General features: G+C 37.0%; 1 protein-coding gene across 8 annotated transcripts in view; it reads left to right on the forward strand.

The window, feature by feature from the left end:
* The window catches only part of clcn5b (chloride channel, voltage-sensitive 5b), a 50,872-nt gene that overhangs the window by 24,615 nt on the left and 2,896 nt on the right, over nt 1–23,361 (forward strand). For 4 of the 8 annotated variants that reach the window (XM_051900706.1, XM_051900704.1, XM_051900707.1 and 1 more), the window contains 4 exons: nt 1,394–1,948; nt 3,167–3,353; nt 3,704–4,102; nt 20,892–21,108. In XM_051900706.1, the coding sequence (XP_051756666.1) occupies nt 1,394–1,948; nt 3,167–3,353; nt 3,704–4,102; nt 20,892–21,108 (1,358 nt within the window). The other 4 variants (XR_007930957.1, XR_007930958.1, XM_051900711.1 and 1 more) reach the window with 4 other exon arrangements.

Below are 23,361 nucleotides of genomic sequence, written 5' to 3' on the forward strand. Positions count from 1 at the left end.
GATGGTAATAACTAAAGTGTTTAAAAGGGGGTTTCTATGTGATTCAATGTCTATATATATCATTGCGGTATAATTTTATTTGACCAACAAGAAATTAATAATATGATAAAATAAAACGGCTTCACTGCTATTTAAATGGTTAAAATACTCTGAAATTTTAACTTTTATTTCTAACAAAAAAAGAAAAAATAATAAAACAGAGATATATCATAGATGTATTCTTGTCATTTGACTTTATGTATGTATTACATTTTTAATGCATTTTTGAAAGAAAGAGAAAAAAACCAAGTCACACTATTGGCACACAAACATCTGATAAACATCCTAAAAAGGGCAGATTCACATGTACACTACCATTCAAACATTTGGGGTTGGAAAGATTTATTTAAAAAATTATAAATGTTTTTGAACAAAGTCTCTTATGTTCACAAGACTACATTTATTTGATCAAAATACAGCAAACAGTAATGTTGTGAAATATTACAATTTAAAATAAGTTTTCTATTTTAATACATTTTAAAATATAATTCCTGTAATGGCAGAGCTGAATTTTCAGCAGCCATTGCTCCAATCTTCAGCATCACATGATCTTTCAGAAATTATTCTAATATGCTTATTTGATGCTCAAGAAACATTTTCTTATAGACCATTTGGGTGTTTTGTGGGCGGAGCCTACCTGGTGGCAGAAAATGATAATTATATATAAAAGAATAATAGGTAAAAAAAAATATAATTTAGAGTTTATATCTCACAATTCTGACTTTTTTTCTTGCAATTCTGAGATATAAACTTGCATCTTTATATCCTGCAACCTTGCAAGAAAAAAGTCAGAATTGTGAGATAAAAATATTATAGGTCTAAATGTTACCTATGTAAAATGTTGTAGGTTTAAATATTATTTCATGCTGTAACTGTAGGGCTAATAGATTATGTCCCCAATGAACGGTGTATGTGAATATTATGTAGACCTATTGTTTACATCAAATTCATGCTTTAATAGTAGACAAATCATCACAGGTTTCATCAGTCCAGTCTGTCCATTTAATGGTTTGCAATCATGAACGTCTGCGTTTAGCTTCAAAGGTTGTCTTCAACGACGGTATTCTATGAAAACGAAGACCATCTTTTTTGCATTCCGATTCTGACATCCAAAGGCACATTGGCACAATAACACTTTTTTTTTTTTTTTTTTTTTTTTTCCTCTTATTCCTCGAATTTTGCTGTTTCCTCCGCTTGTTACCACTGATTTCTGCCACCACAATATGCGCGCAACTGCAAGTGACATAACTGTGATGTCTGCTCCCAATTGGTCTATTATCAGTGTTGAAAACATCTGCTGAATGTTGTTCTGACATCTGACAGCGACATATTTCTCTCACATTTTCTTTTTCAGGTCAGCTACTACTTCCCTCTGAAGACTCTGTGGCGTTCGTTCTTCGCTGCTCTGGTCGCAGCATTCACCCTTCGCTCCATTAATCCCTTCGGCAACAGCCGTCTGGTCCTTTTCTATGTGGAGTTCCACACTCCCTGGCATTTTCTAGAACTCATACCTTTCATATTTCTGGGCATCTTTGGTGGCTTTTGGGGGGCTTTCTTCATCCGTGCTAACATCGCCTGGTGCCGTCTCCGAAAGAACAGCTGCCTTGGGCACTACCCTGTCCTCGAGGTTCTGTTGGTCACTCTGATCACAGCGTTGCTATCGTTCCCAAATGAGTACACTCGGATGAGCGGCAGCCAACTGATCTCCGAGCTGTTCAATGATTGTGGTCTGCTGGACTCGTCGAAAATCTGTGACTACAGTGGAAGCAGAACAGGAAGTGTTAATAATACTGTCACTAACGGTCTGGCGGATCGTCCGGCAGGGCCAGGGCTTTATACAGCTATGTTGCTGCTAGCTCTTGCACTGGTCTTTAAGATGTTCATCACTGTGGCTACATTTGGCATGAAGGTAACAGACCTAGATGTGTTTTGACTGCAAAACAAACTCTAGTCTCAGTAGAGTTCTGAGAATAAACCACTTAATTAGTTATACAGAAGATTTTTTTTTTAACTTAAACCTTGTGTCAATTTAAAAAAGTTACAAAAATGTCAGTGTCAAAAAACTTATAAAAACAGACTTAAGTTTGGTCTCTTTTTAAAGAAGACCCATGGCAGAGTATTGTTGAAGTAAAAAATGTTTAAAAAGTGACACAAAAAAAGTTATAGAGGTTTAAGTGTATGAAAATGATTTAATAAAATATATATTTAATAAAACCTGTTGAACTCAAAAAAAAAAAAAAAAAAAGAAAAAAAGGTGAGTATTTGCTTTATAGGCCAAACCTGAGACCTTGTAAAAAATAGTAAAAATTAGAAAAAAAAGCCTAATAACAAAGACTGCATCATTTTATAGTTAAATGTCCCTGGGATTAAAAATTGCTGTTTTAATGGGTTTCAATGGGGACATTTTTGTCCTTAAGGTCTAAGTGTAACCATTTTGTGTCCCTAGTGTAAAATAGATTAAAGGAAATTAAAGGTGAAATAGGAAAATTCCAATATTAATAAACACTTGTGCCAAAATGAATGCAATTGGCATTAACACAGGCAAAATGATTAAAAAAAAAAATAATAAAATTGAAAGACAAAAATGTCCTTAAGAGCTAAAAATTTTTACAAAAATGTTCCTCCATGATTAAATTGCAGTTTTATTCCTCAACCGCTAGAGGGCCAAATCGTTTATACAATATAATAATAGCCAAACTCCTAAGCACCACAAATTTACCACGGTACAGTTACAGTATCATTTTGGAAATTTCCATTAAATAGAATTGAGTTTCCCGCAGGTTAGTTTGGCAGGCTTTTTTCACAGAATAATAGTAATTATGTCAAATTTCAACATTTTAATGAGAGACCCCAAAAAATGGGTTTTATTTTATTTCAAATGTCATCCAAATAAATTTGGACCCAACAATTACATGTTATTTAGTTTTCCTTGATTTCATTGCCTATAGAAATTCATCATCTGAGGCTATTTGTTATCTAGGGTTCCAATTCCGAAGTACATCGATCCAATCCTTGTCACGATAAAACCTTCAAACCTTCTTGAAGTTGTCAAATCACTGCTTGCATATCTAGTAAGCTCTGCCATCTTTATCTATTTCTTTTGTCTTATTCTTTGTTCTTTCTCTAGGTGCCATCCGGTCTGTTCATCCCCAGTATGGCGGTGGGGGCTATAGCCGGCAGACTTCTTGGTGTGGGCATGGAGCAGCTGGCCATCTACCACCATGACTGGAATGTTTTCAGAAGCTGGTGCTCTCCTGGGGCGGACTGCATCACGCCGGGCCTCTACGCCATGGTGGGCGCAGCAGCCTGTCTGGGTGAGGGGTGATTTAGTTCCATTTCTCAGAAATGGATTCATTTTCCAGATGATTTATTTTTCACTTTGCAGTTACAACCAAATTGCCTTGTGCAGTCTTCCATGCAGAAGCATTTAATGTTGGCTTTCAGGAAAATAGCTTGACCTTTCTTAGTCATTGAGTCACACTTTTAATAAACTATTTCATTTATACATCCTAAAAAATCTTTATTAAACACCATCTTGTAACAAAAGAAATGTGTTGCTAGTTTTGTCATTTGCATTAAACTATTCAATCGCCACATCCGGCTATAATTCTGCTGCATTGCCAGTTGAGTAAGCATGAGTTTTTTTTCTCAATTCCCACTCTAGGTGGTGTGACACGTATGACAGTCTCTCTGGTGGTCATTATGTTCGAGCTAACGGGAGGTTTAGAATACATTGTGCCCCTCATGGCTGCTGCCATGACCAGCAAATGGGTCGCAGATGCTCTGGGTCGTGAGGGCATCTATGAGGCCCATATCCGTCTTAACGGTTACCCCTTCCTGGAGGCCAAAGAGGAATTCCGCCACAAGACTCTTGCCACAGATGTGATGCGGCCACGACGGAGCGGCCCACCGCTGTCTGTGCTGTCACAAAGCGGAATGACTGTAGAAGAGGTGGAGAGACTCATCTTAGACACCACCTTTAGTGGCTTTCCTGTGGTGATCTCACATCAGTCTCAGAGATTGCTGGGCTTTGTGTTGAGGAGGGATCTGGTCATATCTTTAGGTTAGTATTTGTTTTTATTCTGTGCTCCACATATTTACACTGTTTACAAGGTTTTCTTAGTCAAAAAAAAAGGAAGAAAAGAAAAGGAGAATATATGTACACACAGTACCGTTCAAAAGTTTGGTGTCAGTAAAACTTTTTTTTTTTTTTTTTGAAAAACTATCTTTTTGTTCAACAAGGGTACATTAAATTTATCAAAAGTGACGCCAGGTGTGACGCAAGTGTTTTTTGCTAGTTTCAGCCCGACGCAGTTATAACTTTCATGTCATGCACCATGTTGTTTAAATAGCTAATGCATTTGCACCCATTTATGCACCCATGGGCATGCTGGTCTGAAAACGAGGTGTGTTCAGGCGCATTTTTGGCACGTTACTATTTTGAGGCAACTGAAATAGACTGCGCCATTGACTAACTGAAACCTGGTCTAAAGTCAGTGGCGCAATATATTTATTTTTTTGTTATTTAAAGAGCGCATTAGTAATATGTGCCTATAGGCGCACATACACTCTGCTTATTACACACACAGGGACAAGCAGCAGCACACATGGGAGATGAGACTCTGGTTTATTGCACTTTACGCCCAAAACACACCCATTACTCTTTAAGAGAATAGGGACAACCCTTTTAGACCATGCGTCGGGCATGTCAACCTTTTTTCCCATCCTTAAACTAGCAAAAGTGGATTCGGACTTGCTCTAAGTGCACTTGCGCCGTGCGCTTTAGACCATGCACTTAGATCGTTAAAATGGGGCCCTTTATGTCACATATGTATATTTACTGAGTAATACACTATTTTGTAGAGGGTCAAAATGAAAATTTTCACCTGAGATTTGGAGCCAAATTAGAGGGATGTAAAAATGACTTTATAAAGATGGCAGCATCATAATTTTATTGATTGGTAGGTCTATTTGTAAAATCTGATCTTTGTGTCATTATATGCCAACAGTGACTGTTCAAAAATGGCAAAAAGCACTTCTTGTGTCTTTTGCCTCAAATTTGCATGCCTGTAACTCAACAAGTATAAAAGATATCTTAATATCCTTTTAGATTCTGGTTCTTAACAAACTTCCCTTTTGGTATCTTCATTTTAAAGGCCCTTGATGGTTCAGTCCCAGAGATATGGAGATCTTAATGCGGCTCCATGAGTAAATTGGTAAATTGTACACATTTTCAGTGGTCAAAAACCAAATGTGGTTGGTTTGCATACAGCTAATACTGATGTATTTCTTTTAAAGAGGAATATCTGAAGAACAAATATTGTTGAAACTAGAAATGTATCTCATGTTTGTCTATCAACACAATTGCATAGAACATTATTCCCTTTCCAAAGTTTGCATGACTGTAACTCTAAAAGTATTCAAGATATCATAATATCCTAGATTCTCATACTTAAAAATTGAAATCTTCTTTTTCAAGGCCCTATATAGCTCAAAGCAGCTCCATGTTCAAATTGTTGAATTTTACCCATTTTCAGTGATCAAAAACCCAAATGTGGTTCACTTTGCCCACAGGTGATACTTATTGCATTTAAAGAGGAATGTCTGAAGAATAAATAATGTTTAAACTAGAAATGTATCTCGTTTCCCTCTCTCAAAAGAATTGCATAAAACTTAACTCTCTGAGTACCAAAATCCACTGAAATTGTTGAGGCAAATTAACTTGCTCTCAAAAGTGCATTTATAAGAATCTATATTTGAATCAGTTTTAGGGACATTTTGGAAGATGGGACTTTGTTCATTTTAACAGCTTCTGAAGCTACCAAGAGTTCACATATGCAGTATTGTAGCTACACGTTACTGCACTGACATCCCTATATCTATGACCATATAAGGCCTTAAAATGAAGATTCCAAAAGAAAAGTTTCATAAGAACAAGAATCTAAAATGACATTAAGATATATTTAACACTTCTTGAATTAAAGACATGTAAACTTTGGAAAAATCTTTTTGGCACTCAGAGAGGTATGTTGTATTGTTTTAAAAGAGGGAAACAAGAAACATTCTAGAATCAGTGTTATTTGTTTTCAGATATACTTGTTTAAACACAATAACCATCAGCTGTTTAAAACGTTACATACATTTGGTTCTGGACCATTGAAAATGGGTAAAATTCAACAGTTTGGACATGGAGTCACATTGGGGTCCCAATATCTATAGGACTGGACTATATAGGGCCTGTAAAAATGAAGATTCCAAAAGAAAAGTTTATCTTTTGGCGGCTTGAGAAGTCCAGAAGTGTTCTGCTCCGCACATTTCTTATTGTTAACGACTTGTTTATCATTTATTGGACGACGCAGTTTGAAAATAGTGTTACCGAGCTTTAGCAGAACAACATGGCGAGAAGTAATCCGAAAAAAAACGGCTGACATTACAGAGAATGTTGGCGTTACGCAGTGTGTGGACGGGGCCGTCGCAGGCCAGGAGGATATCAGAACTCCTCGGTGGTATTAGATCTGAGGTATTGGCGCTCAGAGTTGAGATACTTGCAGAGCTTAAATCATCTATCTCTGCAGTGAATTATTAGAGCAAGAACAGAAGCTGAAGGATGTGGAGGAATCCCTTACCGGCGTAGATGGTCGTGTTACTTCCTTGGAGTCGGCATCCCCGAAGGCACCGAAGGGAATCATACTTCTGCATTTATTGAAGCACTGTTACTCGAGGTATTCGGTGAGCAAAGTTTTACCAGGAAGCCGGAGGTGGACAGGGCTCACCGCTCCCTAGCACCCCTGCCGAAGCCAAATCAAGCCCCCAGACCATTCATCGTGCGAATGCATCACTACCAGATGCGGGAATTGATTCTCCGCTTGGCACGGGAAAGGGACAGGTGTTATACAAAGGATCGCTTATACGCTTTTACCCAGATGTCAGCGCCAAGGTTGCAAAGAGGAGAGCGGCTTTTAACCAGGTCATTGCTCAACTCAGAGGAGCGGGTATTGAATTCGGATTGCTTTTCCCTGCACGTCTAAGGATCAATCATGACGGAGCGAGACATTTTTTTGATTGTCTGCAAAAGGCTTTGGAATTTGTGAGAGGAATTGTCCCCCCTTCAGCGAATTAGTTGGAATGAACATCACGTCAAAATGTGTCTCTAGTTCTATACAACACTGACATTGTTTTAAGTGGACTGAGAACTGAAGAGACTAATTTGTGTTTGAACTTAGTGCTCTTTAGTTCACGTTAAAAATGTCGTTTTTTTTTTTCTGTTAATGAACAACAGTTTAATTCCAGTGGAGCAGAAACATGAGCTGATAAGTTATGGTTCTTAGGGTGGGTGGTGGGAGGTGGAGATTGTACGGCTTTTTTTTCTTTTTAGTTCTCTATATATTGTTCAGAATCATTATGTTTATGTGGTTTTTGACAAATTCAGTATCTTTTTGTTATTCATTTACAATTACTTTTTGATAACGTGTCCAAGTTGAATAAATTAGACTAGATTAGATGAACTTTATTATCCCGAAGGAAATTTGTCTTGGACACATACAATCCAGTGACTGTTGCTTAAATACATAACTTAATACATACGTACAATACATACACATGCATGCACGCACGCACACACACACACACACACACAAACACACACGCAAAATACCTACAATTAAACACACAAACTGCCATCAACCAATTAATTGCACACTACCCATCTTACAGCACACCTATAATCGTTATAAAAATTCACAAGAAAAAAAGATCATAAAATATACATGGGGAAAAAAAACAAACAAACAAACAAAAAAAACAGCACTATAGGGGCAAACCTCTCGCTGACTTGTCATTTAAAGCTTTGATGGACAGGGGGACAAAGGAATTCTTAAAGCAGTTAAGACTGCACTGGGGAACTCTAAAGCGTCTTCCTGAGGGAAGAAGCTGGTACTCAGGGTGAAGGACATGACTAGGATCTGAAATTATTTTTTGGGCCTGTCTGATAATAGTTTCATTGTAGACAGACAGCATCCCACACTTCAGGCTAACTCCCATTATTTTCATGGCTGTCTGTGTTAGCCGTGTAATCTGGGCTTTCAGCTGTACACTAAGGTTGCCAAACCAGGCTGAGATGCCATACCGCAAAAGGCTCTCAATTACAGCACGATAGAAAAGAAGCAACACTTTCTGGTTAACACCAAAGACCCTCAACCTACGTAAAAAATATAGCCGCTGTTGAACCCTACAACAGATGTTTTCTACCTGAGCACTCCATGTCAGTTTATCAATATGTATGCCCAGATATCTGTAGGAATCAACCAGGACTATATACTGGTCATTGATGGCCACTGGTAAGTGGTCTCCAATGGATTTAGGGTCAAACACAATCTCCACTGTTTTCTTAGTGTTGATGGTGAGAGAATGCTTATCGCACCACTGGACAAAATTCTGGACCTCATGTTTATATGCAACTAAATCTGATGTATCCAACATGAGACCCAGAATAGCTGTATCGTCAGAGAACTTAATCATGTAATTGTTAGCATTACTACATGTACATTCATTAGTGTACAGTGTGTACAGTACAGGGGAACTAATGCACCCCCGGGGAGCGCCAGTGCTGATGGTCAGAGGTTCAGACAACGTCCTGTTCACCCTGACTTGCTGACTACGATTTGTCAAAAATGAGTGGAACCACCTAACAATAAAGGGGTTGACATTCATCCGCTGCAGTGTTTTCAAGAGAACATGAGGCTGCAGTGTTAAAGGCTGAAGTAAAATCTACGAACAACAGTCTGGCATAAGCCTTAGGATTCTCTTAGGATTCTCAAATGTGATGTAAACATTATAACTTGGAATGTGAAAGGCATGAACAATGTCATTAAAAGAGGTAAAATTCTTTCTCACTTAAGGCAATTAAATGCTGACATCATTTTCCTACAAGAAACTCATATTTTGAGCGCAGATGTAATTAAACTAAGGCATTCGAGCTTTAATGCTAAAGGCAGAGGTACGGCTATTCTTATTAGGAACAACATTTCTTTCACTAGCGAAAAGGTTGTTGCAGGCCGCCTGATCGACAAACAAGTTATTTTTGTTAACATCTATGCCCCAAATTTTGATGACAGTAACTTTTTCCATAAAGTCTTCACATCTATTCCTCCAGTCGATGATTATGCGTTAATTATAGGTGGGGACTTTAATTGTGTTCTGAACACATCCCTGGATAGATCCTCTTCTAAAGTTGTACAGCCCTCTAAGGCTGCTATATATATTAAAATTTTCCTCTCCTGTTCATCACTCTTACAGCCGCATTGATTTTTTTTCTTGATTGAAGAATCTTTTGCCTTCTGTGTCATCCAGTATGTATCATAGCATTGTTATATCGGATCATGCCCCTTCCTCATTTGTGCTTCGCTTACCAACTCAGTATTCTTCCTTTAAGCCCTGGAGACTAAATCCTTTGCTTTTGGCAGACGAAGAATTCATTGCTTATCTAAGCAAAAAGATAAAGTTTTATTTGGAGCTGAATGATACCCATGATATATCAAGATCTACAGGTGCTGGTCATATAATTAGAATATCATCAAAAAGTTGATTTATTTTACTAATTCCATTCAAAAAGTGAAACTTGTATATTATATTCATTCATTACACACAGACTGATATATTTCAAATGTTTATTTCTTTTAATTTTGATGATTATAACTGACAACTAAGGAAAATCCCAAATTCAGTATCTCAGAAAATTAGAATATTGTGAAAAGGTTCAATGTTGAAGACACCTGGTGCCACACTCTAATCAGCTAATTAACTCAAAACACCTGCAAACGCCTTTAAATGGTCTCTCAGTCTAGTTCTGTAGGCTACACAAACATGGGGAAGACTGCTGACTTGACAGTTGTCCAAAACATGACCATTGACACCTTGCACAAGGAGGGCAAGACACAAAAGGTCATTGCAAAAGAGGCTGGCTGTTCACAGAGCTCTGTGTCCAAGCACATTAATAGAGAGGCGAAGGGAAGGAAAAGATGTGGTAGAAAAAAAGTGTACAAACAATAGGGATAACCGCACCCTGGAGAGGATTGTGAAACAAAACCCATTCAAAAATGTGGGGGAGATTCACAAAGAGTGGACTGCAGCTGGAGTCAGTGCTTCAAGAACCACTACGCACAGACGTATGCAAGACATGGGTTTCAGCTGTCGCATTCCTTGTGTCAAGCCACTCTTGAACAACAGACAGCGTCAGAAGCGTCTCGCCTGGGCTAAAGACAAAAAGGACTGGACTGCTGCTGAGTGGTCCAAAGTTATGTTCTCTGATGAAAGTAAATTTTGCATTTCCTTTGGAAATCAGGGTCCCAGAGTCTGGAGGAAGAGAGGAGAGGCACATGGTCCACATTGCTTGAGGTCCAGTGTAAAGTTTCCACAGTCAGTGATGGTTTGGGGTGCCATGTCATCTGCTGGTGTTGGTCCACTGTGTTTTCTGAGGTCCAAGGTCAACACAGCCGTATACCAGGAAGTTTTAGAGCACTTCATGCTTCCTGCTGCTGACCAACTTTATGGAGATGCAGATTTCATTTTCCAACAGGACTTGGCACCTGCACACAATGCCAAAGCTACCAGTACCTGGTTTAAGGACCATGGTATCCCTGTTCTTAATTGGCCAGCAAACTCGCCTGACCTTAACCCCATAGAAAATCTATGGGGTATTGTGAAGAGGAAGATGCGATATGCCAGACCCAACAATGCAGAAGAGCTGAAGGCCACTATCAGAGCAACCTGGGCTCTTATAACACCTGAGCAGTGCCACAGACTGATGGACTCCATGCCACGCCGCATTGCTGCAGTAATTCAGGCAAAAGGAGCCCCAACTAAGTATTGAGTGCTGTACATGCTCATACTTTTCATGTTCATACTTTTCAGTTGGCCAAGATTTCTAAAAATCCTTTCTTTGTATTGGTTTTAAGTAATATTCTAATTTTCTGAGATACTGAATTTGGGATTTTCCTTAGTTGTCAGTTATAATCATCAAAATTAAAAGAAATAAACATTTGAAATATGTCAGTCTGTGTGTAATGAATGAATATAATATACAAGTTTCAGTTTTTGAATGGAATTAGTGAAATAAATCAACTTTTTGATGATATTCTAATTATATGACCAGCACCTGTATATTATGGGAGGCATTAAAAGCATACCTTCGGGGCAAAATAATTTCTTTCTCCTCTTATGCTAAAAAGCAAGAACTCTCTAAGCTCAGGGATATTTCAGAAGCTATCAACAAGCTGGATGAACAGTATGCCATCTCTCCTTGTCCCCGCTTATACAAAGAAAGAATAAGTCTCCAGTCCGAATATAATTTGCTGTCAACTTTGCGTGAAGACTATTGAAAACCCGGCACACATTTTATGAATTTGGAGACAAAGCCAGTAAATTATTAGCTTTCCAATCTCATCAATTAAATAATTCAAAAATGATAACCCAAATTAAGTCCCCATCTGGATCTATGGTATATACTCCACAGGAGACAATTTCGTTCATTTTTATTCTACTTTATATACTTCAGAGTATCCTAATGATACTGCAATTTTAGATTCCTTTTTTAAGAAAATAGATTTACCAACTATAAATCCTGACCTTAACTCTGATCTGGGCAGACCTGTAGCTGAGGCAGAGGTTGCAGAGGCAATTGCAGCAATGCAAAGTAGTAAAGCACCAGGGCCTGACGGTTTCCCAATAGAGTTTTATAAGAAGTTTGTAACCTTGCTCGGTCCACTTCTTATGGCAGTTTATAATGAGTCCTTTAATACAGGAATTCTTCCTGTAACAAAAAAAGCTTACGCTAAATGTCCTACGCCTTCCCTATTCAACTTACGGAGAAAACGGAACTGGTGCCGCGTTCTTTCCTTAAGTTGAATAAGGAAGGCATAGGACATTCAGCATAAGCTTTTTGAAGAATACGGAATCGCGTTCTGGTGGAAGCACTTGTGATGCGATCATTTGTGCCTATAAAGCATATACATTTAGATTTTTTTTTTTTTTTTTTTTTTTTTTTAGAAAATGACTGATCGTTTCGCTAGATAAGACCCTTATTCCTTGTCTGGTATCGTTTAAAGCCCTTTGAAGCTGCACTGAAACTGTAATTTTGACCTTCAACCATTGAAGTCCACTATAAGGAGAAAAATCCTGGAATGTTTTCATCAAAAACCTTAATTTCTTTTCGACTGAAGAAAGAAGGACATGGACATCTTGGATGACATAGGGGTGAGTAAATTATCAGGAAATTTTTATTTGAAAGTGGACTTAATCCTTTAAGGAAGGCAAAGATCCTACTCATTGCAAATCATACAGGCCAATTTCGCTCTTGAATGTAGATTTCAAAATTTTATCCAAAATCCTTGCGTTGCGCCTAGAACCCATTCTTCCTACTGTAATTTCAAATGATCAAACAGGATTTATTTGAGGCCACAACCCTTTCAACAATTTACAACGCCTATATAATGTAATATATACAAATTCTCCTCTAGGCGAAAATGAAGCATTAATCTCTCTTGACGCTGAAAAGGCGTTCGATAGAGTAGAGCGGGAATACCTTTTTTACTCTCTTAGGCAGTTTGGCTTTCCTGCAGACTTAATCTCATGGATTAGATTGTTATATGTTTTTCTGGTAGCTTCAGTGTGCACAATGTTTACTCTGAGTATTTCTCTTTACACCGAGGCACCAGGCAGGGATGTCCTCTCTACCCCTTGTTATTCACTATATCAATTGAACCTTTAGTTGCTGCGCTCCGTCAATCTTCTAACTTTAAAGGTATTACACGACATGGTACAGAGCATAAAATTTCATTATATGCGGACGATGTTTTGCTATATGTGTCAAGCCCAGCCTCCTCAATACCACAAATTATTTCACTATTACAGGAATTTGGCAATTTCTCTGGCTATAAGCTTAATATGAGTAAAAGCAAGTATTTTCTGATTACTTTGACCTGTAGAGACTATTCCTTTATTCCCTTCAGAGTAGTACGTGAGGGTTTCAAATACTTGGGTATACAAGTTACCAGATCATTTAACAAATTGTTAAATTTTTGCCCACTTCTGGATCGATGTAAAAAAGACTTTGTGAAATGGTCCTCTCTGCACCTATCTTTAGCAGGTCGTACGAACCTAATTAAAATGTTTGTTTTGCCACGGTTTCTGTATTTATTTTCAAATATACCTATTTTTATTAGAAATATTTTTTTTTACTAAGCTGGATAGTCTAATTACTTAATAAGACCCCTCGCATTAGGAAAACGTTTTACAGAGATTAAAATGTCAAGGAGGGATGACATTACCCAACTTTTTATTTTACTATTGGGCAAGTAACATTTAGCACTCAAAAATGTTTTGATGCTGTTCACTTTATTTAAACAACTTATTTTGATTCAACACAATTGTATTAGGTTTCTGGTTGAAATTTAATTGCTTCATGTTAAATTGACTTGAAACGATTACTTTTGACTTAACTTGTTTTCATTTTAAAATAACATGTTTCAATCAAGTAAACTCAACCAGGACTCAATCCAACAGGACTTTCACTTCCTATCATGCTTTGCAAAGGGGCTGATCTGGGCAATAGAACCTGTCTGCGGACTGCAAGAGGGGCGTAACAGGAAGGGGGCGTAACTTGTTGCAGGGGGTGTAACTTGAAGTTGTCAAAAATCACACAGAACCACAGACGTCGTCAAAACGTGATGATATCGGCAAGACAAATCGTCACCATATGAGGGAGTATGACTGACTGACAACTCTCGAATCAGAATCGTACTACTTATAATTGTTTATCTTACATTATTTGTCTTACCGTGGTCAGTACCACCATATGTCGGCGTGACGTATTGCGATCTTCAAGCAGGAGATGGATGAAATATTCTGAATTGTGATGCCGACTGTTTTCTCCATAATTTACACTGAATTGATTTAAGCTGAACAATGACACTATTGTCTTTGTAATGCTGCTTTACAGGAGAATTTAATTCTATTTGCATCATTCAATAATTTAATCGTCACTTGACTGTAAAATACAACAAAATTATGTATTCAACCTGTCATATTCGACAATATATATGAAAATCGATTAAGAAAACTTTAATTCCTTAAAGTTAAAGTAATAACATGCAATAACAATAATAACAATAATAAAATAAATAACAATAATTTAACTAAGCTTAAATGAACTGACATTAAGCTACTTTTGAGCAAGTATTATGAATTTATTTGTCAACACGCAGATGCACACACTCATACACATTGGGCACAGGTCTCTTTTTAAAAACATTAAACATATCAACCCCAAAATTTTAAAAAACAATTTTCCATTTCAACAAATATTTCATATTTGGTAACAAAAGTTACAGCATTAGGTGTCACAAATTACCAATGAGCAATCATGTTTTACCTTTAAAAAAAACAAAAACAAAAAAACAAGGCACAGTGGTCACATAAGCAATGATGGGGTCAGAGCAGGCACAATGAGGTCTTCGATGTCTTTGACTTGTTTTAAGCTTCACAGTTCAACCTTTTTAAAAAAAAAAAAAAAAAAAGGACTTTACAATAAGGTTAAAATGGTTAACAATAGTTACAGCATTAGGTGTCATTCCTCTCAGATTTCATCAAAAAGTTGTTCTTACAGGTGTGGAACGACATGAGTGTGAGTAATTACTAATTAATGACAGAATTTTCATTTTTGGGGGAACTAACCCTTTAATTGCATTAACTGATGTTAACATATACATGTTAAAATATATTAGTCTGTATATAAACAAACATTAAACAATATATGCTGTAAAATTGACAGTTCATGTTAACTAATAAATAAACTAATGTTCATAAATGTCTCCTTATTCTAAGGCAGAGATGGGCAACTCTTTTCCTGGAGGGCTGATGCAGATTTTAGTCCAAACCTAATCAAACAACAGCGAACAGAGTTGCCCAGCCCAGTTCTAAAAGTGTTACCAAAAACATGCAACAGTAAAACAGTAGGCCCTAACAATCAATTGTACAATGTTTACAAGTAGCTTAAAGTCCCCCTGTGGTGAAAATCAAGCTTTTTTAAAAGAGCCTCAAACCCGCGGTTTGAAATCTCTGGTGTTTCTGACGTCACAAACTACCTTGTAACCAATTACGTCAACATGCCAGTGAGCTTTAGCATATCATTAACAGGGGAGTCTCAAGAGGAGTCTCTATGTTTCTGTTAATATGAAAAATCAGGTACATTTAGTAATATATTAGATGAATTATGTATTTGATGTTATGATGAACTACATGCCTTTCTCCACTGACGTTCTGAGTTAAAGCATTTGTAAGGATGCTGATTGTTAGAAGGCAGCGGTCTGACTCTGAGATGGCGTAAGGGAACATGGTGTGTGTAACATTAGCAACACATTATTGGCTGTTTGATAGTGTAGTCAAGCAAAATGCCAATCATATTAATTACCGTTATGTGTCCGACTTTGTAAAAAGATGATAGTCTTAACCTCACCCTCAGACAGATGTTCGCAGCTCCATTATTGCAGTAAACTTGTAATTGTGATTGTGAACAAGAAAAATATCAAGATACACATTCAAAGAATTCTCTCATCAGAAAATACAGATGTAACAGCAAATCACCATCTTCCATCGCAATGCATAGACTGTAATAAGGGCATTTTCGCTGTTGGAAGAACTTCTGGATTTGAAAACAGACACTGGAGGGTGCACAGACGCTGGAGGGTGCACAGACGCTGGAGGGTGCACAGACGCTGACGCTGGAGGGTGCACAGGCGCTGGAAGGTGCACAGACGCTGACGCTGGAGGGTGCACAGGCGCTGGAGGGTGCACAGGCGCTGGAGGGTGCACAGACGCTGAAGCTGGAGGGTGCACAGGCACTGGAGGGTGCACAGACGCTGGAGGGTGCACAGACGCTGGAGCTGGAGGGTGCACAGACGCTGAAACTGGAGGGTGCACAGGCGCTGGAGGGTGCACTGACGCTGGAGGGTGCACAGGCGCTGAAGCTGGAGGGTGCACAGGCGCTGAAGCTGGAGGGTGTGCTGATGCTGGAGGGTGCACAGACGCTGAAGCTGGAGGGTGCACAGGCGCTGGTGGCTGCGGAGACACAGGTGGACACAGGTTCAAAAATAAATTTTGCTGAGTTATAATCCTTGCACAATGGCAGCAGTGATAATGATGGCTTTTTAAACATCCACCGTGGCATCTGTACATTTTATACAAAGAGAAATTCAGGTTTACAAAATACTCATACATACTTTATTTGTTAAAAATTAAAACTGTAGACAAATTAACGTTGGAATAAATTGTGTAACATTACTAGTGGACAATTTGTAAATTTTACAAGATCTGCAACATTTATTGAAACCTTTATTTATTGACAAATACCTCCGTGTTTAACAGCTGTCTTCTCGTGGGTTTGCATATGTGCCACAACATATGTATACACTTGCTACAGAACTCGCGTTTGTAGTTTGGGACTTCAGAAGTTGGATTTTGCAATATTCCTTCCCTAAAAACTGTTGGAAGCAAATTAATTAAGAATTTTATTATTTACACATCAACATTTAATCAAAAACACTTTACAACACTTTCCAAAAGAGTCATGTTCTCTAAAGATGTATTACACCCACATCATTTCAGTAAGCTCATTAAGTTCTCTATTCAGGCTGAAGTTGAAGAGTAAAACGGAGAAAAATAATTCAATTTATATTTAAATAAAGATGCATTTTCACATTTGTCTGGATTAATGTGGAAATGGCCTAAATTCCAACAATGCAACGTCCAACAATGCAAACATTTTCATTTTTTATGTGTGGGATATGTGGGGAAAAAGAATAATGTTACAAATTGCTAAAAGGAAGTTTATCAACTCCAGTAAACAATACCAATATGTCTTACTACTGTATGAAAATGATTTTTACACTTCAATTTAAACAGTTATCTCTGGAAAATATACGTACCGTTGTCTCTATACAAGCTGCCATCTTGACGTTTTGACTTCTCGTGTGGTTCTGTGTGATTTGGACAACTTCAAGTTATGCCCCCTGCAACAAGTTACGCCCCTTTCTTGTTACGCCCCTCTCTTGCAGTCCGCAGACAGACCCTTCTCGATCTGGGAGAGTAAATGTTGAAATAAAGTGTTATTTTAAGCAGTTTTTAGCAACATGAGAAAATGGAGAGACTTTTTAATGTTTACTGTTCTATTATGTTGGTATTTAAAAGTTTCTGTTATGTTAATAGTTTGGGGTTACCATTGTGGAGAAGTGTAGAACATGTGCTTGGGTTGAGGACCTGCTAACAACAATTAAAGTTGTTTTAATAATAAAAACAACTATTTGGGGCATGCCATAGATGGAGTGAAACCATCTTCTGGCTAACACCTAACCTAACAATAAGAGTCTTTACAGAGTAAAGATTTTGTAAAAGTTGTGAAGATTGTTCTTGAACGCATCCACTAAATAATTAAACTTAATGGTTTTGGACAAAATTAAGAATGTTAACCTGATTCAACTAAATAGCATTGAGTTAACCTTATGTAATAAATTTAAGTTAACTGAAATAATAATTAAATGCAACATAACCAAATTACGTGGAACCTGTTGACATAAAAAAAATTAAATCCAACGTATCATTTTTTTTGAGTGAGAAGATAATCTATTGGTTATCTAGTGTAGATCCTCAAAATATCCCTTTGTGGGGGCAGGGGGAACAATCCTGTATGAAATTCAAACTTACCTCCTTAATTTGCTCCTCACTCCCCCTGGTGGGAAGAAATTACATCTACTCCCCTAATCCTGCACTAATTCACACTCTAAAAATCTGGGTCCAATTCAGAAAATATTTTGGTTTACAGTTAGCTTCCATTTTAGGACCTATTGTATCTAATTGTTTATTCCCACCAATTTATGTAGACTCTGCCTTTTGTATTTGGGAGGAGAAGGGGATTAGACGCCTAAAAGGTTTATATTTTGCTCTTTTTTTCAAGATCTCAGACGTCATTTTTCTTTACCAAGTTCTCACTTTTTCCGATTTTTGCAGATTAGGAGTTTCATCAAGAAGGTCTTTGTCTCCTTTCCTGAAATTCCCCCTACCTCACTTATTGAGTCTGTGTTTGATTTTAACCCACATAACAGAGGACTCATTTCAAACATATACTCTTTAATAATTTCTATAAATCCACAGAGCCTGGATGATATTCGTAAAGCCTGGCAAAGTGATTTGGGTAGAGAATTCACAGATGAAGAATGGCAAAATGCTTTAAATCAGGTGCACTCCTCCTCTCCTTGTGCAAGGCATGGATTAATTCAATTTAAGGTTCTTTATAGGCTCCATTTCACTAACTCCAAACTAGCCAAGATTTATCCAAATGTCAGCCCTGCCTGCAATAGATGTTCACAATCGCCCGCTACAACCGCTCATATGTTCTGGGTGTGTCCAAAGTTTTGGAGAGAGATTTTTGAGTCATATAAACATATATATGATATCCTGATTGATCCTGATCCTATGATGGGCATTTTTGGTGTGGCGCCTGAGGGTGTAAATCTCAGGAAAGATATTTTTTCTGTTATTGCCTTCACTACGCTACTGGCGAGGCGTTTAATATTATTTCAGTGGAAAAGGGCAGACCCTCCAACCCATAGCAGCTGGATAAAAGAAGTAATGTTTCATATTCAGTTGGAAAAGATTAAATATATGATTTGAGGTTTGAAACGTAAGTTTCAAGACATTTGGTCCCCCTTCATAAGATATTTTGAACAACTTTCCTCCCTCTAAGATGGAGTGACATGCCTGAACCTCCTCTTATTTTCATATCTTTTTTTTTTTTAATAATATTTTGTTTTTATTATTATTATTATTTTTATTATTTATGTAATGTACTTATTATGCATGTGTCTTTTCTATTTCTGCTAAAACTAGTGGGTTTAGCTTCTCTATTATGTTTTTTTTTGGTCTAATATTCTTACAGGGTGTATTTATTTATTTATTTATTTTATTTATTTTTTATGAGGGTATACCCCTTCTGTGAGCATTTTTTGTTTAGTGCTATATTCATCATGTTTATTAGCCATACGTTTCCTTGTTGTCAAGCCTTTCATGTTAAATGATAATTTATGGACTGAACAAACATGGACACTTAATTCCTTTGATGTCAGTTTTGTACTCTGGATTGTATGTTTATATATATATATATATATATATATATATATATATATATATATATATATATATATATGCCGTCAAGGGGTGGGGTGATGAATGTACTGTAAATGTTAAAACTTAATAAAAAAAAAAGAATTAAAAAAGAATGAGAATCTAGAAGGATATTAAGATATTTTGAATACTTTTAGAGTTACAGACATGACAACTTTAGAAAAAGAAAATTTATGGCACTCACAGGTATATTCTATGCAATTCAGATACAGTTTTACAGTTTTAACATTATTTGTTATTTAGATATTCCTCTTTAAAAGAAAAAAGTATAATCTGTATGCAAAGTGACCCACAACTGGTTTTTGACCACTGAAAATGTGTACAATTTACCATTGTACCATATATCTGGGATTGAACCATCAAGGGCCTTTAAAATGAAGATACCAAAAGGAAAATTTGTTAATAACCAGAATCTAAAAGGATATTAAGATATCTTTAATACATCTTGAGTTACAGGCATGCAAACCTGAGACAAGAAAAAACACAAGAAGTGCTTTTTGCCATTTTTGAACTGTCACTGTTGGCGTCTAATGCAACAAAGATTGCTAAAGATTGCTAAGATTTTACTAACAGACCTACCAATCTCTGTGTAAAAATAAAATAATGATACTGCCATCTTTCTAAAGTCATTTTTAAACCCCTCTAATTTGGCTCCAAATCTCAGGTGAAATTTTTCATTTTGACCCCCTCTACAAAATAGTGGATTACTCAGTAAATATACATTTATTTATTTGGCTTTCATCACTTTTTATGTTTGTCTTTCTACAGAAAGCTGGGGACCTCTGGTTGAGTTGACACAGAATGACCCAGTAAAGACTTATTGTTGAAAACAGTTGTGCATTTTTTAACATTTAATAATAAGAAATGTTTCTTGAACACCAAATCAACATAGTAGAATGATTTCTGAAGGATCGTGTGACACTAAAGACAGGAGTAATGATGCTGAAAATTCAGCTTTGCCATCACAGGAATAAATTACATTTTAAAATAAATTAAAACAGTTATTTTAAATTTCAATAATATTATTTCACACTGTTACTGATTTTACTGTATTTTTTTTTTTTTTTTTTTTTTGTAATAAAAAATAGAGCCTTGCTGAGCAAATGACTTCTTTTCAAAAATATAACAAAATCGTATGGTAGAATAAACAAATATATGACATCAGTTTGACTGTTAGGAGTCTTAAAAACAGCCAACTGACTGATGCAACCAACCACAGTCACTGAAAGCAGTTTTTATATATTTTTCTGATATTTAGGGAGATGAAGCCATGCCTGAGATTATCTCTTTCTCTTGCTACTAAATGTCTCGGACCAAACTCTTGAATATCTGTCAGTTGATAGCACAAAGATTTTGTCAGCCTGGCGCCTTGTATGCGCAACTTTGTTTCTTGGCTGACTGATTAAAAACTTGTGTGCCCTTATTACAAGACGATTTAGAGCAGCCAGCCAATTAGATTGGAAGCAGTAATTTCAGTCAATTCTTTTGTGCAATATGATGGTTTGTGGGTCTGTGGGCTGTAAGTTTTGCTAGTTAACCCTTGTTGTAACTGATTATTGTTGTTTATCCTGCTAATTTTCCTGTTTTTGTGTTTTTCCTGCATAACTTTCACTCAATCATCTCAGAAAATGCACGGCGGCATCAGGAGGGCGTGGTCAGCGTGTCTGCTGTCCTGTTCACTGAATGTGATCCGCCCGCATCACTCAATGCTGTTCCTGCAGTCAAACTGCGCAGCATCTTGGACCTCAGCCCCTTCACGGTCACTGTGCACACGCCCATGGAAATTGTGGTGGACATCTTCCGCAAGCTTGGCCTGCGGCAGTGCCTCGTCACTCAAAACGGGTGAGTTTGTGGAAATGGGTGGTGTGTACAGCTGTGTGGTCCATTTAAAGAAGTGGATGAGATATGCATGTAGCAGTTATTTGTTTTCTCCCATGAGAAGCAGAATGAGGCTATCATTTTATGGCAGCTGTATGAACGTAGGTCAGATTAAAAGATTTTAATCTCACCCTTAAAGTCACACATTAGCTCTGTTCCAAAATCTAGTGAGCTTGAGCTGCTTAGCATTAAAGGCAACACCTGTGGCAGCAACACTATGCAACCTTCTAAGATACCTCATTTGGCCAAACTCTTGAGACATTATCGCAATCAGATAAGACAACCCCAAAATGCCTTATGAAGAGCTAAGCTATAAAATTCAAAATGCTAGGCAAGAGTTGAGAGAAATGTTCAGTAAAAATATACTTCAATTGATTTAATGATGATTTTTTTTTTAAGTACTTAATACAACTTAAGTATAAATGTATATTTGTGTGCTATAGGTCAGTGGTTCTCAAGCAGGGGGGCATGACATAGACATTATGTCTATGGTGACAGCCCCATATGAAATTGCAGTACAGAAATGATTAGTTCTCCTTTCGAGTCTTCAGGTTCGAGTCGTTTGTTCATCCCGTCACAGCCCCATAGGCTGAATGCAGAAACAGAAATGATTAGTTCATCTCTCGAGTCTTCGGGTCTGAGTCCTTTTTCTTTTGTCACATGACTGCTTCCCGGCTCAGTGTCTCGCAACAAATACAACTTTATATTTGTATTACTATTGACTGTATATTGTATTATATTATATAAAAGATATGTGCAATAAACATTTATGTTATGCCACTGTCCCTTCTGACGAATCTTTTTAAAACAAATATTAGACCAATATGTCCAGTCTTCATAGGAAAATCAATTATTATACTAGCTAAAAAACAAAAAAAATAAACTAAACTAAAAACATTAATTACGCATTTGTTTGTAAGGAAGGTTGTGAATTAACTAATTTTTGTATCCAATACGGCTGTCGTCACGTGAAAGAAGAATGAAGTACTCAGACCAGAAGACTTGAGAGATGAACTAATCCATTTCTGTTTCTGTATTCAGCCTATGGGTCTGTGACATAATGAATGAATGAGCCATAGATGCTGATATGGCAATAAAAATAAACAAACATAATGAACGAACGACTCGAACCCAAAGACTCGAGTGGCAAACTAATCATTTCTGTTTCCTGTACAGAACCTATGGGATGTTGCGCATGCACGGTCAACACAAAATGAACGAATCACTCTCTGAGACAACTTGTTGTTCCCGAGTCCTATTAAAGGGTTAGTTTACCCCAAAATGAAAATTCTGTCATTAATTACTCACCCTCATGTCGTTCCACACCCATAAGACTTTCATTCATCTTCGGAAGACAAATGAAGATCTTTTTGATGACAGAATGCTGTCAGATTTCCATCCACTGACTGCCTTTGTAACTACCACTTTGACGCTTCAAAAACTTCATAAAGAGATCTGAAAACTAATCCATATGAATCAAGCGGTTTAGTCCAAATTTTCTAGAGAGAATCGATCGCTTGTTATGATGAAAAGATTTAATTTAGGCTGCGTAACACACAAGAATGAACCTCATTGGTTACGCAGCAGGAAGAGGTTTGTTCTTGTGCGTTATTCAAGTTAGGTTGAGCTTCTGCTTATGTTCGCTGAAGGTTTACATGCGAGTAAAAGCCTAAATTAAATCTTTTCATCATAACAAGCAATCGATTCTGTTCAGAAAATTTAGACTAATCCACTCGATTCATATGGATTAGTTTTCCGATCTCTTTATGAAGTTTTTGAAGCATCAAAGTGGTAGTTACAAAGGCAGTCAATGGAAGGAAATCTGACAGCATTCTGTCAGCCAAAAGATCTTCATTTGTCTTCCGCAGATAAACGAAAGTCTTACAGGTGTGGAATGACATGAGGTTGAGTAATTAATGACAGAATTTTCATTTTGGGGTGAATTAACCCTTTAAAGATTCATTCAAAATGAACGAATCATTCATGAACAACACATCACTAGCCTCAAGTTCACTTAAAATGATTTGAAATAAGACAAAACAAGCTTTAAAATAGAAAAAAACTGCTTAAAATAAACATTTTAGCTGACATGGTATTTCTTATTTTAATTTGTTCTCTCAACAACTGTCATTTTTATTTAGGTTATATTTTATTTATTTATATTTATGAGTGATTGGACTGGAAAAGTCATGGAAATTTTCAGTTATGTCAAGCATT

This window comes from Ctenopharyngodon idella, chromosome 7 (genome assembly GCF_019924925.1).
Source record: "Ctenopharyngodon idella isolate HZGC_01 chromosome 7, HZGC01, whole genome shotgun sequence".
Taxonomy (NCBI): Eukaryota; Metazoa; Chordata; class Actinopteri; order Cypriniformes; family Xenocyprididae; genus Ctenopharyngodon; species Ctenopharyngodon idella.